Source organism: Equus caballus, chromosome 4 (assembly GCF_041296265.1).
Source record: "Equus caballus isolate H_3958 breed thoroughbred chromosome 4, TB-T2T, whole genome shotgun sequence".
Lineage (NCBI taxonomy): Eukaryota > Metazoa > Chordata > Mammalia > Perissodactyla > Equidae > Equus > Equus caballus.
Genome location: NC_091687.1, coordinates 9,223,778 through 9,240,527, shown reverse-complemented (window position 1 = coordinate 9,240,527; position 16,750 = coordinate 9,223,778). Strand labels below are relative to the sequence as shown.

General features: G+C 40.7%; 1 protein-coding gene across 3 annotated transcripts in view; it reads left to right on the top strand.

Moving 5' to 3' along the window:
• The window catches only part of LOC100629239 (T-cell receptor gamma chain C region DFL12), a 63,172-nt gene that overhangs the window by 1,375 nt on the left and 45,047 nt on the right, over positions 1 to 16,750 (top strand). Inside the window, exons 1-2 of one of the 3 annotated variants that reach the window (XM_070265493.1) lie at positions 14,435 to 14,552; positions 14,662 to 14,982. The exons of the other annotated variants lie outside the window; for them this stretch is intronic. Of the exons in view, the coding sequence (XP_070121594.1) occupies positions 14,941 to 14,982 (42 nt within the window). The 5' untranslated portion in view covers positions 14,435 to 14,552; positions 14,662 to 14,940. Of the gene's footprint in view, positions 1 to 14,434; positions 14,553 to 14,661; positions 14,983 to 16,750 lie in introns of those variants that run through there. 3 annotated transcript variants of the gene reach the window in all.

Here is a 16,750-nt window from a genome sequence, read left to right as displayed (position 1 = left end):
CCCCATGATTGACATGGCCAAGTACTAAACTGAAATGAATCTTATCATATTATTTTTTTCTCAATAAGTAAAATTAAAGGGCACTTTAGATGAAAAATCAGATAATAAATAGTATATATTTGAATTGAAAAGTCATATATGGAAGTATTTTGGTGTGCTATTGGTCCATGTTTAATGTTGTGAAATTAGTCCTGAAGTACAGAAATGCTGGATTCAAATGTGTGTGGTCTCTTGTGTATTGGATCCTCCAATTTTCTGCCACGACTCTTAACCTTGACTCTAGCTTAGAGTTTAAGTTCCTAGAACAGTGTTTCTCAAACTGTGGCCCGTGGACCACCTGCATCAGAAGCATCTGGGAGACTTTGAATACAAGTGTAGGTTCTGCATAGCAACCAACACAATAACTCAGAATCTTAGGATGAAGGCTGAAAATGTGTCATTTCCAACGACCTCCACACTTATTCTTATTCAGATTGATTTGTAAGAACTGTTCTCCCAGTAGTAACTGATAGGGTCACTTGTCTCCCTCTGAGATGGCCCGGTCCCCAGCCTGACACAAGAATGCTTTCTAGAAAGGTGCTCATGGGCTTTCTCCCAACACACAAATGCCTCCTCTCTTATCGCACCCTGGATGCTGCTGCTCTAACAGGTCATCACATTTCTCCATGACATTTGCACCAGAATCACAAGTGGAAACTCCAGTTCCTTCTCGCTTCTGTGACCTCAGGCAAGAAGTATAGTCCACTAAATGAACCAGCTTTAACTTGCTCTACTGTACCAGGGACCATGTATTTTAATTACTTTGCAGCTTTATGAAAGTTTATTCCGTACCTTGAAGCATTAACACATTCTCATTTATATTTATAGTGTTTAGGCTTTGTGTTCCTCACTTATGTCAGTGATCTTCTTTGGATTGTATTTTTGTGTATGGGGGTAAAGTAGGAATAAAGAAACCTAATTAATGTATGACACACATTTTAAGAAATTTACTAGAATTATGACTGATAACACTATACCAAGACATTTCAGAATTTCAGGAATTTTATATAATTTTTAGAACACATATTATTAACATTTATCCATGCACTATAACCTTAGAAGACTTTTCAACATTTATTTAACATGATTCCCATGTAGTTTAACATAACAAATAAGACTAATATCTGCATTTTTTATAGGAGGAGAGAACAAATTCTTTGAGATGAGTTGTTTTGGGGGCCCTCTAGAGAAATTCAATGTTATTTCCCGGTAAAAAAGACTTCATTTAAAATTTGATTTGGGGAAGTTTTTCAAAAATATCAATGTTTTAAAACACTTGGTCAAGTAAGATTATAGGCCATTGCAAAGCTTAGTTTTACAATGTAATGCTTAGTTATCCCCTTAACCATGTTGACACTTAAAGATTTTCAGTAAACTATAGAAAGTTAAATGTTTGTAAGAAAAACATGAGATGCTGTGATAAAAGACCTGCTAAAAACAAAACAGGAAATTATTCTGATAAACAAAATTAGCTTAGGACAAATTTACTTCCTAACAAAAAATTCTCTGTTTCTTATAACCTCTTTTACTGAAAACATACATTTTCTCATAGCATACTTTATTTTAATGTGGCAAAAGTAATGTTTCCTAGTAAACTCAAAAATCTTTTAGTTTTTCTGTAATAACAAGCCCAAAATAGATCAACTTAGACTTATTTAACAATTACTATTTCAGTGTTTTATCCTACTTAGAAATGATCTGGAAATTCAATTAATTCCCATCATTTAACTTAGCAGAACTCTAAGATTTCAAGTTATCAAAAAGGTTTTGAAGTTATTTTTAAGTATATGTACCATAACACATAATTATTGTTAAAAAGTTCACCAAATAAGGTTTTGATCTTACTTACATCTATTTAGTTTACTTGTCCCCAGTAATTATGTTCAGATTACCTACAAAAATTTCATGAGACATTAGACAGAGTCAACCATCAATTTTTTTGCTGCCAAATTTTGTAACAGAGATAATGTGAATTTCTTTGACTTTCAGTAAACCTATGTAGAACAAAAGTTTTATATTTAATGCTGATAACTCTAATGACAATAAACTTAAATTAGCTTTAATACTGAATATTTTCCTAGATCACGTGATTGTGAAATTCATTTGGGTTAATTTCTATTACATTTTTGAGAGAATACTCAATTATATATAGTGCTTGTTTTAAGCCGATTAAATAGAGTTCTTTTAGAAATTATTCCATTCAGAGGTACAAAAATATCACGTCTATCTTCCATACATTTATATAGACACACATACATAGAGATGCCATAGCTATTGTTTTAAAATTACTGCCATGAATCATGTACAGTACTTCAAAGCTCACTAGTTATGAAATAATAGTTCTATCCAAATTGTGTTTCTGGCAGACGGAATAAAATAAGTTTATCCACTTAGACAGTTAAAGCTTTCTTTCTTCTAATATTTGTAAAGACACTGACGATGCTAGATTTGGGGCAAGAGTTTGCAATAGCTATAGCTGTTTGGGTCTTTATTCATTTAGTCTTAGGAATTGGTGATAGTCTAGATAACAGTTCCTGGAGACGTCCCAGGCTTTTTGAGATAAGTAGGGGCAGTTTTGGGGATTCATGAAAGGGAACGAGTGGAATCTGACCACCTCTAGGGCTACATTTCCAGTTTCTCAAAGATTTAAAGGTAAGGATACTTGCTTTCAATTCCTCAGAAATTGTGTTGTAAGTTAAATGTTATCATAGATTAGTCTACCTTTCCAACTACATCATCCCTAATTTGCTTCTTTCCCTCTGGGCATATAGCTTTATTTTAACTTAGGGAAGAGGCTTATATGAAAAACAGTGTTATCAGGCTCTGAACATCAGCTTCCAATTTGGCCAAATTTCTCAACATAAATTACTAAATTGTTTCAAGTATCTTGTCAGGTTTCAGCCAGGGCAAACAGTAAATATTTCTAGTAGTGTTAAACAATCCCATTAAATTTTATTTTTAGTTTCCCCTTGACTGTTTAAGGGAGTAACACAGCAGCATACCAGAAAATCTCTCAGAATTTCCTTAACTCTCTGAGGGGCCCATACAGGGCCTCCTTCAAATCTGGCTATGGGAGTGTCTGTAAAGCCATTAATGTAATGAAATGTTATATAGTCTTTTCTTGTAGGTACCTCTTATATCTTAATTTTTCATTACCCTTTTGCCACAAAAGTTTCAATAAGGCTGTTTTGGAATATTGAAAACTTTGCTTTTAAGTGTTCTTCTTAAATGATCTTATATAAATGCTGGTGTAATTCCCCTGAGGCTGGTAGCTTGGTAGGCCCCTAGCCACAAGTGGAGTTTCATCTCTATTTCTTCCCAGCCAATTCTAGCCACAAATGGGATGCAACCCACATTTCTGTATGACCATATTTTGTGCCTCTAACCTGACAGCTACCAAGTCAAGCTCTCAGGACATAAACTAAGCTGAGCAAGATCTTCCTGTTTTTTTGTAAATATTTTACAGCTTCTGAGACCATTGTTTTTAAGCACTTGTGCCAGAGGTGGCACGTTTGAGTCTTTAAAAATTAAAGATGGCATTCAATTTGTCTTGTCTTTGATTCTCAAGTCTAGTGCACAAAAGGACAAGTTTTACAAGCTCGAACTAGCCCCAAAGTGGCCACTGTAATTTTAAATCATCTTCAGTATTATTAGTCCACTGGGACAAAAATTTACTAAAGAAAGACTGTAGTTCTTAAATATAAACCCAGCTGGAGTTTCCAAGGGAGGGAATTCTGAGGAACTTGTAGAAAATGAAATTTCCATGTTGAAGCACAGCTGGACCAAGAGACACCAGTTGCAAGCCCCAGGTTTTTACCTGGCTACAGCTGTTTGGAGAAACTGCACAAAACTCAGAATTTGAGTCTCACCATATAGGGAATAAATCCTCACATGACAATAGTCATAGCCAGCTGAAACAGAGAAAGCCTTTCAGATGGCGAGAACTGTGAGCTGCCGTAAGGTGGTCCAAACAAGGAAATTTTTTCAGACAGCAAAAGTTGTGAGTTGGCTTGACACAATTGTCTCCTGGTCGATTGACCCCAGATTGGGCTATCGTCCTCCAAACCCTAAGGAAATGCAAATACTTCGGCCAAAAGGGAGGGAGATCAGAACTTGAGAGGGCTCATGATTGGAGGAGCCAGTGGTCCGAGGAAATGGTGAGCACACAAGGGGACTTGTATTGGTAACAAACCTATTTCCAGGGGATGCTGGTGTGCAAAGATGAAATCTCTCCAGATCCCACTTCTGACACCATTTGTCAATGTATAAAAACAGGAATCAGTTTAAGGGGCGTAGCATTTATTTGGGATCAAGGAATTGCAATTCAGGGAACACAGATTCAGGTAGAAACCCAAATAGCATCCTGTTTACAAGAGAAAGATCAGAATTTTTATTAGAAAAAGGGAAGAAGATGAGGTAAGTTGTATTAAAGAAGAGTTCAAGGGTACTAGACAAGGTAATGCTAGGATTGTGCTTTACAAATTGGTTTGTGATTCAGTTATCAAGCAAAAGTCTAATACTCCATTGATTGGTTAGCGATTTGGTCATCAGTAAAGTTCAAGTTCATCAGTTCTTACAAACAGGATATTCTTGTCCTTACCGACTGCATGGAATGTTGCCAATTTAGTCAAGTTTGGAAGATAAAGAAAGCAAGATGAGCAAGGCAATTCCTCAGAAATGGCTGCTCCAGCTTCTTTTTAATATGGCCCCACTTGTGTCATCTTTCACAGTGTGCAGGCTTGGGAAATTAATTTAAAATTCCAGCCCTGTTTTCCCCATCTCTAAACTGAGGATTATAATATTTAGCCCACAGGTTCATTTGCAGGATTTACTAAAACAATGAACATAACCCAATTAGAGCAGTGCTAAAGTATAGTCAACATCCAATCAAAGAATGGTGTTACTGCTGTTATTATTCCACCAACATTCTTTAAGCAGTTCTCAGATTTCCCACCATTTATCATCCCTCGCTTCACAATGTCGTCACACTTCTGTCTCTTCTCTTTCCAGCCCCTCATTCCCTCCCTCATTTCTCTCACAAGTCACTTCCTTGTGCCCCCAGGAAAGCAGTGGTTCAGGTCCCAACCTGGCCTCCACCACGCACCAAGATGCACATCCTCTCAGCGTTTTTCCCAGTGAGATCATTCTGGGCTTTGTGTCACTCAGGAAGGAAGCTGAGCCATGCTCGGCTATCCACAGTGCCATGCTGGGCCCCCTGTCTTGCTCTGGACCCATCTGTTTCCAGGTGAGCCCCCATTGCCTTCTCCAGTTAGGGGTGTATGGGGAGGCTATAGGGATTTTGCTTTCCCTGCTTCACCACTAACTTCCTCACAGGCAAACAGGTGGCAGTGAAGCTGGAGTAGGAAGCCTCAGTGGTGGTGTGTGCAAATAGCTTTGCCATCCTGGTGGGCCTGGCCACACCACGGTCTGCTACATCCACTGATACCGCCAAAAGGAAGGCCAAGACCCCAAGAGGCTCCTCCAGATGGCCATGTTTAAGTCAGATGTGTAGAGAGATTTGGTCCTGAAAGCAGATAAAGTCGCCAAGAGGCCATAGAGGCCAAGTATTGCCAGAGCTGTCTCCTGGCAGTGCTGGGGCTGGAGAAGTGTGGTGCAGGAATATAATAGTGTGTTGCCTGGGACCCACAAAAAAGTACTTGGACTCCCCGTCCATTCATTTCTGGCAACTTACATCACCTCTGGGCCCCTTAGGTTGGCCTGGGGCCATTCTTCAGCATCATAGACTTTCTTGGAGGCCACCTCTGCAGGCCCACTGCAGAGCCTCAAGTGGACAAGCTGGTGCAGATTCAGGAAGCCATCTAGTCAGAGGAGATCTTTCTAAAGTTCATCCAGGTAGCATTTCTGAAGCATTTGGAGGAGAATCTGTGCTGCTTAATCCAACAACCACTGGCCACACTAGTGGTTATTGAGCACTTGAAATGTTACCAGACCAACAGTCCAAGGTAAGATAGACTGAATGTGCAAAATACAAACCATATTCTGAAGACTTAGTGTTGAAAAAGTAACATATCCTATTAACAATATTTATATTTATTGCATGATGAAATGATAATACTTTGGATATCTTGGACTAAATAAAAATAGTCCTAAATTAATATTACCTGTTTATTTTTACTTTTTTTAATGCAGCAACTAAAAAAAATTATTTGTGGCTCAAATTGGCAACTCACATTTACTTCTATTGCATAGGGCTGTTACAGACTCACAATTTAAGAATCTCACCATGTCCTCTGAAGAATGCACAAGTAAAACATTTTGCAAATAATTTGAAGGATAAAGGACTCTGGAGATGTAGTAGAAAATGTCTAAAGCTGAGACTGGAACTGAATTCCTAAACCCAGTTTCTAAGTTGTTGCCCCAACATCCATCAATCATTTTACAGCAGAGGGGTCAGCTGTTAGATGCCCAGGAAACAATATTGCCACCTTCTCGGCGCCCTCGTCCATTAGCAGGCCCACCACTCAGATCACGGTGGTAAATGACAATCCTCATACAGGGTGATGCAGTCAACCCTGGGGAGACGTTGGGCCCTCTGCCTTCCATTTCTCCCCTAATGCCACCCCATATGGGAATCTGGGGGGATCTCCACCTCTGCTCCCTCATCTGTAAAACAAGATGCTGTATATCTGCTAAAATTATATGACTCTGATTTCTGCATTAAAACAAAATCATGAAAAAGTTTTAACTATCTTCTCTACGTTTTTATAAAGCCAATCAACTTCTTGAAAAGAAAAGAAAGGAGGAGATGGGGAGGGAAAGAAATCCTGATCCTCCAGCCCCAAACAGGAAACAGCTCTGCTGCTATTTGTAGGGAAGGAAAACAAAAAGCCTTTGAGCTCTAAGCTGAACTGAAACACTTTTTCAACTGAAAATTCAAAGTTTATGAACAGTTTAATAACACTGATAAAATGATTAATGAAAGGAAACTCCAAATGATCTGAAGGAAATTTGTTCCTCAGTTTCCTTAAGTGATCGTCTCTCTTCCTGAGCTTTTGTTTTTGCATGTAGAAAATAAGAGGCATCAGATGTGTTAAGGAACTCACTCATTCACAAATATCTATACTGTACACAGTAAGTGAATTAATGCTCTGTAGCGATGTCTCCAAAATACCTCCAAAAATCCTTGATTCACTTTTGAATTTTTACGTATGGTGGCTGGTTCCCCCATGAACATCTTCTCCCCAAGCTGCGGACAATGATCAGGTATTCACCATAGGGCCTGACGCTCAGGATCCCCTCCCTAAGTGATGTCCATTTCTGAGCATCTCTCAGACCCTTACCAGCGTGGTTGGGGTGCACCCAGGAACACTTCCAATTCTGCATCCAAAGTCATCAACCAACTTTTCACGGGTGTGTTCAGCTCAGTCTCCATGACTGACCTGGAGGTCCTTTAATCTTTAGTCCATCCACTGTTATACTCTGTCATGCTACCTTCAACTATCATGCAGCAGAAATGCACCAGCCACGTCCTTGCCTGGTTGAAAATCTGGGAAGGATTAGGAAAACAGCTTTTGTAATCAAGTCTTCTGATAGCAAAAAGACATATCCTGGGAAAACAGCATCCCAAATTTTCAAATATGTTGTTACTTTAGGTCTTTATTATTTTTTGAATCAAATTCTCCAGTAATTAACTTTCCCTAACACTTTGGGTACAGGAAAAATAGGCCATTTGTAGCCAGTTCCCTCCTTGCTCATGTTTGCTGTGAGTGGGGATGTGGGAGATGTCTCTGAAGGAAAGTATGGGTGTGCCTGCTTCACAGACTTGGTCATGAAGCTCCACCCCACAGAGTGTTGTCTGGGAGGGCAGAGTTGAGACCCCATAGCACCTCATGATGGGGAGTTCTTCCGTCTGGAGATGCCGTATTATTCAAGTCAAGGAAATAACAGCAGATAAGAAGCCTACACAAAATCCCAAATAGGCCTCCCATTAGTAGATCTGTGCTCAGCCTGCTTCAACAGAAGCAGAGAAGAGAGGAAAGAGGTGAAGATCATGGATCCACTGAGCTCCCACGTCATGCCAGGGGTTGTGCTATGTACTTTCCTTAAACTGATGCTGAGAGATAGGCTTTCTCATTTCGTTTACATAGTTGAGGATGCTGAGTGTTAGATGGTGAATAAATCAAACTGATAAAAAGCAGAATTGGAATGAAAAGCAGCCCTGAATGATTTCTATAGCACACTGTGTGGACTTGGTATAAAGGAAATAAGTCTGAGTTCTAGTTCTACCATTTTCTACCTGAGAGGGCTAACATTACACCCTCATCCCCTCTGGGACCTACTTCCTGCCTCAAAATATTGTCATTTAGACACAATGAGCTAATGGATGTAAGTAATTTGGAAATTGTAGACATTATATGAAGATAGAGAATTATAGTTTCATTTTAGCATCTTACATCCATTCCAATAAGATCTATAATATGAATTATCTCTTAACAATAACCAAATTTTCAGGAGCCATCACTGTCAGGAATGCACTGTGCTTGATGCTATAGGGAATTTAACAATGACTAAAACATATGGCTGATGTAGAAAAAATGAAATTTAGCACAGAATATATGAAAGTAACAGGTAACAACTGGTCAAGAAAGATAGCAGTGCTCTCTGCTAAGTGATAGAGTTATTTGTTGTTATATTGACTCAGATGAGGGAGAGAAATCCTTCAGAAAAGATGCTAAAGATATTAATTGATATTGCTCATGAATGAAGAGTTTTTGTGTCAGATGTTTAAGAGTTTCATTTTGTCCCAATCTTGGCTGAGCCAAAAGCATAAGGCAACAGTCACAAGGTCTGCCTGCATCTGTAACAAAAGGGACCAGATAAGTGATTCTAGCTGGGGACAATAGCCCCTCCAGGGGACATTAGTGATGTCTGAAGAGACTTTTCCTTGTCACTGTGGGTTGGGAGTGCTATTGGCATCTAGTGAGGAGAGGACAAGGATGTTGTTAAACATCCTGCAAAGCACAGGACAGCCCCTGAGTCAAAGAAGTATTGAGACCAAAATGTCAGTAATAGCAAAATTCAAAAACATGGGGCTAGCTGAAAAGACTTTTCTGAAAGACTTGCTATGAGGTGGCCAGTGTTGGTAACTCTGAATTTTGTCATGAAATACAGCCCGCCTGGATACAAGAGGAGTTTACAGAATCCTTGGGGACACTGATTCTGCAGAGACTTTTTCTAAAGAGTACTGTTGGGAGTGTCTTGGTAACCTCTCTCCTCCCCAGTGAGGAGGTAAGGAAGCAACACTTTCACATCCACACGAAGCAAGGGGACTCCCCAGGCCCTGGGAGGCTGTGAGTTCAGAGCAGAGGTCTGTGTGAGGGGTCATGGAGGCGTTTGACTATCCTGAGGGCTGGTGGGCAGAGAGAACAGTGATGACTGTCACCTGGAAAAGTCAAAAGGTGTCTTCAGTTCTTAGCAGACTTGATAACTTGGACCAACTTTCCTGCTGAAATCAACAAAACAATCTTGATGAAATAATAATAATAATAAAGAATTTTCCTAAAATGTTCTAAGACCTAAAAAGATAAAAGGGTATGAAGAGCTTTTACCTTTGTAAATGGACTGGTTCTTTTGGCGTCATTTTGTTATGAGTCAAGCTTCCATATGGTGCTGACCAATCAGTACCCTCAGAAATGACTGATCTGGGCTCGGGGCTCTGAGCCACTCATTTCTTCTGCTAACACCATGGAAGACCTCCTTCTCCTGTTGCAGGTTCCCTATCTCTTCAGTCTTCTTTTTGGGCACACAGCCTGGGCAGACCAGATGTTGTGGCTATATTTATCCACTTTTACTCTTTGAATGCAAACTTGCTGTTCTATTTCTCAGATTGGTTCAGGGATTTAAAAAATTAATGTTTTATTAGGGGCAGTAATCTGTCCAAACAAATAGCCCATGTTATTTCAATTGTAATACTGAGCCACTTAGAATACCCTTAATGTTTATTAACTTTATGAGAATATATTATGGCATCTGTGGACAAATATGGGTTTTGTAGATCTTCTGCCCAGCCCTGCAGATCCTGGTCAGGAACAAATGAATAGTCACTCAAGACGCCATGGCTTAATGGTCACCTTAGGCACACATCTGGTAGAGTTCCCTTTCTTGACAGTCTACCATAGGAGCCTTCTCCCTAGTGGCGGGGAAAGGCTATGAAAATAGCCTGTCTTTTCTGTTTCATGATCTTGCTTTATCAGGAACTGTCATGTTTAGGGTACAGCAGGAGGAGGGCTAGAAACCCCATGGCCTGGACTTAAGTAAACAATGAAAATGTGTAATGAGCATAATGTTTTCGAAATTTGTAGCCAGCACATTTTTATTCTTCCCTGTGTTGTAGCACCTGTAGCTGTTACTCTACTTAGGCAAACTATGAGATTTACCACCCATGGAAGGAGACGGTGGCTGTGCCAGGAACAAGCTCACTTTTTGACTTAATCATGGGATCTTGGGCTTGAAAGTCAACTTAGTTGAAAAAGGAAGGGATGCTCTAAATTTCCGAATCTCTGATGTATAGGTCAAAAGGCAAGCCTCACAAACTAGGAACACAAATGTTACTAGAGGTGCAAGACACAGAAAACTGGGGAGTGATGTTGTGAAAGTTAGCATTCTCCTCGAGAGGAAGGGGTAGCACTTCTGGCTGGGATGTGTTGTGAGATGGTGGGGAGACAGGAGGTGAAGGTACTTCTGGTTCCCTTGTCTCTGAGGGTCTTATCCCAGAAGGACAGAAACTTCACCAGAAACCCAAAACAGGTGGAGGGAGAATCTGAGAACAGCTGGCTGATGTCAGGCTTCCCCAATAGGTCATGGTAGAACAACATCAACAGTGGAAGGTATTTGCAAAGATGAGCCCAAACCAGCACTGATTTTCCCCACAGGCTCCACATGGAGGAGATCAAAATGCCTCTCAGGGTCTCTAAGAAGGTGAGAGGTGCCGGGGGGAACAGCACATGCAGTACACGCAGGATGGGGATGAGAAGCTGCAGGGTGGGAACTTCATATCCCAAGGCATGGTGTGAATCACTGGTGGGTTTCAGGTCTGGTTATTGCACCAGCCAATTCAGAGGAAGAGGCCAAATCCCAGAGACCAGCAGGGTAAAGGGCTGGAAGTCAGTGAGGACACAGAGGTTGACAGGAGGAGACTATAAGAAGTAACACTCTTCCATGTGTAGTGATGTCATGTGGGGACAGCAGGAGGAAGAGAGGAACAGAAAAGATGAAGGCTGCACCAAAGAGACTGAGCTAATCAGAAAGAGACCGTTGCAAATTGGAAGAAACCATTTTAAATCGATAAGTTTAGTGACTCCCTCCAATATCAGAATGAGGAAGAGATGAGATAACCATTTATACACAATACGGACGCTCCCTCGCAACACACACTGAGTTGTATGTATGTATGTATGTATGTATGTATATATGTATGTATGTGCATATGTATGTGTTTAGCGTGTGTATGTTCTACCATGTGCCCTGCTCTAGGGTGCCTTGGTTAGGCGACACCAGTGGGGACCGAAATCCCATCCCTTGCCGACCCCCCTCTACAGCCGGGAGCAGGGCTGGGCCAGCCTGGAGAAACAGTGCCTTTTTCTAAATATTTCTCCTGGGGTACATCTTTTATTAATTAGTAAATTAAATTTGTATGCTATGGGAGCCCCTATTTATGAGGTAAGAAGTACATAGAGTTATGTAGACAAGATACAGGGTTTTAAATAAATTCAATCCATGAAGCTTCTTGGCCTAAGGAAAGACAGAAGTAGTCTAGATAAAAAGAATTATCAAGAACCAATGAAAATAGTATCGTTTGAATCCAGTAACCAGGCTTTAAATTCCAGAGCCTTGAGAGAAACTGACAGTCATCACATACATAGGGGGATAAAAGGCCTTTCCACAGACTACATAGACCACAGAGTGAAGGAGCCCAAATGCTGGAGTCAGAGGACAGGAGTGGACTTGGTCATCTCCAGTGATGTAACACCCACTCTAGTGATTGCTGTGAGAATTAACATTATAAAGTCAAAATGCTTAGCACCAAGTCTGGAGTAGAGTAAGGACTCATTAAGATCAGTTATTAGTACCTGTAATTAAATTTCACTTTTGACCTTATCCCCTTGTATGAAATAATTGGGCCAATTAGTCAAGAAAAGCCTTCCTTCAGGGACATTGCCAATATTGCTCTCTCCACTAGATACGTCTATCTCTACCTCTGTGTCAATCTCTGTCTCCACCTCCATCACCATCTCCATCTCCATCACTCTGTCTGTATCTACCTGTCTGTCTACTTACCCAAATATCTAGAAATGAACTTGTGGGCTTGTTGTTGCCACAACCTGACTAATGTTCTCCAGATAAACCAGACACCTCAGAAATGTCATGGATGACATTTCTGTTTGATCCATTATTTCCTTTCCCGAAACCAGCAGACACACACATCTGACACTTACCTGAGGTTTCTGGCCACCAGCATCCTCAATTCTCCTCTTTGTCCTTGGAGGCAAAGCCTGGGCAGATAAGATGTCCAGTAAGAAGCAATCATCTGCCATTTGCTCCGGGCTAGTGAGTTTGTTCTTCCTTCTGTTCAGAGTATGTGAGAACCTAAAGAAAATATTTAATGCAACCTCTGAGTATTTCAGAGAAAAAGGGTGTTTTACTCTTTTTAGTTAATAGCCAAAGTGGTACAACCAGAAATATCTATGTCTACAGGAGAAGAAAAGGATAAATATATTCATGTACAGTACTCAGCATTGTATCTGCTACCTTAGTCATATGTTGGTGCCAACAAAATCAAGCAGGCTCTGGAGCATCTAATAAATATTTGGTCTGTTACACACCTGCTCAGAAGCATTGACCCAGGGTGAGCATCGGTACCCTCTCTTCCTCCTTCTGTTGCCCCTGTGCAGGGGAGTAGCGAGTCCTTCTAGTCTTAGGCCACTGCTCTCTGCTCCTCAATATTCAGTTTCCCAGTGTTGGTCACCTCAGAAATGGTACTTACTAGAAAATAGGGCAGCTGCCTCAGGGAAAAATCCATCCATCAAGTCAGCTTCTTCCTCTCTTTTCTCCTCAAGAGGACAAATCCAGTCAGTGTTCACATCAAACCCACATGATACCTGACAGAGCTGGACACAAGTTTCAGGGAAAACCGGTGTCCAGGGTTAAAGGAGCTCTAATACACACAGTTTTCAGAGAAAACCATATGGAAATCATAAAAGCAAGTGAAGAAGATTAGCTGAAGAAAGGTAAAAGGAAAAAGAGGAAAAAAGTTCTCTAAGAGTGGAAAAGTGAAATATCAATAATATTTGACTGATTTCCCAGGTTTCTATTTCCAAGTGGGTACCACCACATTTAACAATGAAACTTGGGGAAAATATGAAATGGTTGACACCATGGGGAAGTTAAACTAAAAAAAAATGATAGTAGCTCTGATAATATCTAACAATTACTGAAAATTTTTTAGATGCTAGAGGCTGTTCTAGGTACTTTTAGCTACTTAATCTGCATAAACTTTTGAGATGGGTATAATTATTTCATCCATTTTCAGATGAGGAATTTGAGGCACAAAGAGATTAAGAAATTTGCACAGGGTCAGGCAGCTTCTAGGTGATGGAGGTGAACAAGGAAATAGCAGCTGACATTGAAAAATGCTTCAATGACGCGAGAAGTTCCTCAACATGAACTGAGAGAAGAAGATTACAAAACCCTATACGTATTCCACATGTAACTTATAAATATATTTACAGTCCACAAAATCATATTAATATCCATATATATTCAAAGAAGAAATCTAGAAGTTAACGCATCATAATGATAATAGTTGGTCTTGGTGACAGAATCATGGGTTTTTCTATTTTCATCTTTACCCTGTTTCTCTGACTATCTTCAATTAATAACTTTACCACTATGTCCCATTATAACCTACATGAATTTTGCTGAGTCATATCACTCCTCTGTACCTCATTTTCCTTATATTCAAAATGAAAAGTACAAATATCCATATCACGTGATCACCTTGAAGATTAAAACTGAAAAACTTTTGCTTTTAGAAAAAAGGCCTACAGATAGCAAATGCTCATTAAATATTTGCTATCATAAAAGTTAATATTTATTAAACACGCAGTGTTTTAAAATATTATGCTGAGAAAATCTTCATAAAATAGCTCCTAGGTAAGTAGAAACTATTCCCATTTCCAGAGAAATCGAGGTACCTCCATGACCCCCTCACATTCATACCCAAGAGCCCTAGGGAGACCAACGGCCTCTTCCTGAGATCAGCAGGGCATGAGGCCCTCAGAAATCAGTACCTCAGCCTCAGCCTGCACTAAAAGCCAAGGTCCCACCTGACCCACCACTTCCTTCCCCGTCCCCAGTTCAGGCCACACCCACTTGCCACTGACCTGAGGCATCCAGTCACCAGGTCCTCACTTTCCTGCCTTCTCCTTGAGGACACAGCCTGGCAGACAGGATGTCACTGCTGGAAACATTCACCTTCTTGTCCTTCTGGGCTGGTGAGTCACATTCCCTGACCATTGCAGTCTACGTGAGTGAGCAAAGAAATTCTTTAATGTTTCTTATATTGTCAGAAGTTCACTGGAAATTCTCTTCTTCTGCTTACAGTTGGACTTGGGTTATCAGATGTGGAGCAGTCCCAGATATCCATTTCCACAGAAGTAAAGAAAAGTATTAACATACATTGCAAGATAACGAGCTCAGATTTTGAAGGGGACTACATTCACTGGTACCGGCAGAAACCAAAGAAGGCTTTGGAGCATCTGATTTCTGTGAGCTCGACAAAATCCCCAGCTCGAGCTAGCCTAGGAGGGAGGAAAAATAAACTTGAAGCAAGAAAGTATTCTCAAACTTCCACTTCAGTCCTTACGGTAAATTTCATAGAAAATGAAGATGTGGCCATCTACTACTGTGCTGGATGGGACCACAGTACTAGATCTGTGGAGACAACCCACACAAGATCCCCTCTTTGGGTGTGTGCCCACCCACATCCTTCCCAACAGTGGCAACCACAACCAGGCCCAGCTGGGCTCCTGGCCTCAGCCTCTCCTTCTCTGTATCAATTCCAGAACTTTCTAGGAAGCCATTTTGGATTAAAGCTTGCATATTAGCTTCCAGCTGACCCCAGGAATTGTGCTTCCAAAGCTTTATTTGACACTATTTCCCAATGAATTGAAGTCCTGTCTGGGGACTGAGAGCACCGTGGCTGTGCCACTGTCCATCGTCTCACCATCCAGAGAACTCTCAGTAATTGGGCAACGTTCAGACTGAGAGAGAGAATCACTGTGAGCCATTATTATCATGTATACTCAAGACAGCCCCTCTGCAATATAACTATTATTGGTCCATTTTACAACTAAAGAAATTGAAGCTTAGAGAATTTAGGCTTAATGATCAGCCAAAGACATGGCCATGCTTTTTGAACTAGACTATGAGACCACACTGAAAAGTTTAAGGATTTCAGTTCTTTAAGTGAACACTAGGTTGTCTGGGGGTAAATTAGTGATGCAGCAATGCTGTTTTTACACCGAGGTGTGGGGACAAGGAATCTGCCTATATTATTTCACCAAAATAGAGCTCCAAATTCTTTGAGACCCTTAGATGAGCCCACCATATTGGGTGACCCTTGATCTGCCCAAGGAAGAGGAGAAACAATCTGCCAAGACCAGAAGAGCTAACACTGTGTGTGTGTAAGTCCTCTATCTGTGGTCTCAATTCTTTGAATATATCAGCTCCTTTAACCCTCCCCATCTACAAGTTCTGTTCTGTCATCATGAGGCATATTTGATTTATGAGGTGAGCACCAAATGGTTCAGTCACTTGTCAAGTCACACAGCTGGTATGTGGCTAGTTGGGAGAGTAGGGTAGGGACCCAGATAATCTGGCTCTTCTTGCCTGTTGCACTAACCACTTCTTAACTTCAGGGCAATGAGAGAAACAAAACACTGTTCCATCCCCATAGAGGAGAGAGAACTAACCACTATGGAATATTAACTGAAACAAATTATTATTATGTGCTGAAGCACATGCCCAGGATTTGAATGACTAGGTATCCTCACAAAATAAATAAAATGCCTATAAATTGTCAATTTTTTCAGTATAAAAGAATAAAAAGGTCCTCATTTTCTATTTCTGACAGTCGTATTTGCAGTGGGCTTCTGGGAAATATATAGATATCTCCTTGCAAGTTTCCTATAGGTACCGCATACTTTAATTAAAAATCCTCGGGGCTGGCCCAGTGGTGCCGCGGTTAAGCGCCCACGGTCCACTTCTCGGCGGCCCGGGGTTCACCAGTTTGGATCCCGGGTGTGGACATGGCACCACTTGGAATGCCATATAGGGGTAGGCATCCCACAAATAAATTAGAGGAAGATGGGCATGGATGTTAGCTCAGGGCCAGTCTTCCTCAGCGAAAAGAGGAGGCTTGGCAGCAGTTAGCTCAGGGCTGATCTTCCTTGAAAAACAAAAAAAATCCCCAAATAACCTCAACATATTCATTCTCTCCAGCCCTTACTTCAAGGATCCACAGTCTATTGTTCACATTTGAGATGTATTGGAAGGAAAAAGGAGGCATTTGCAGGCCATGCTGACACAAGAAATGGAATTAGACACATGATCCTTCAGCCCTTCCTCTCCCACCTCTGGTGGCTCATATTTCTTTGATTTACATCCTGATTTACACTCTTTATGATCATAA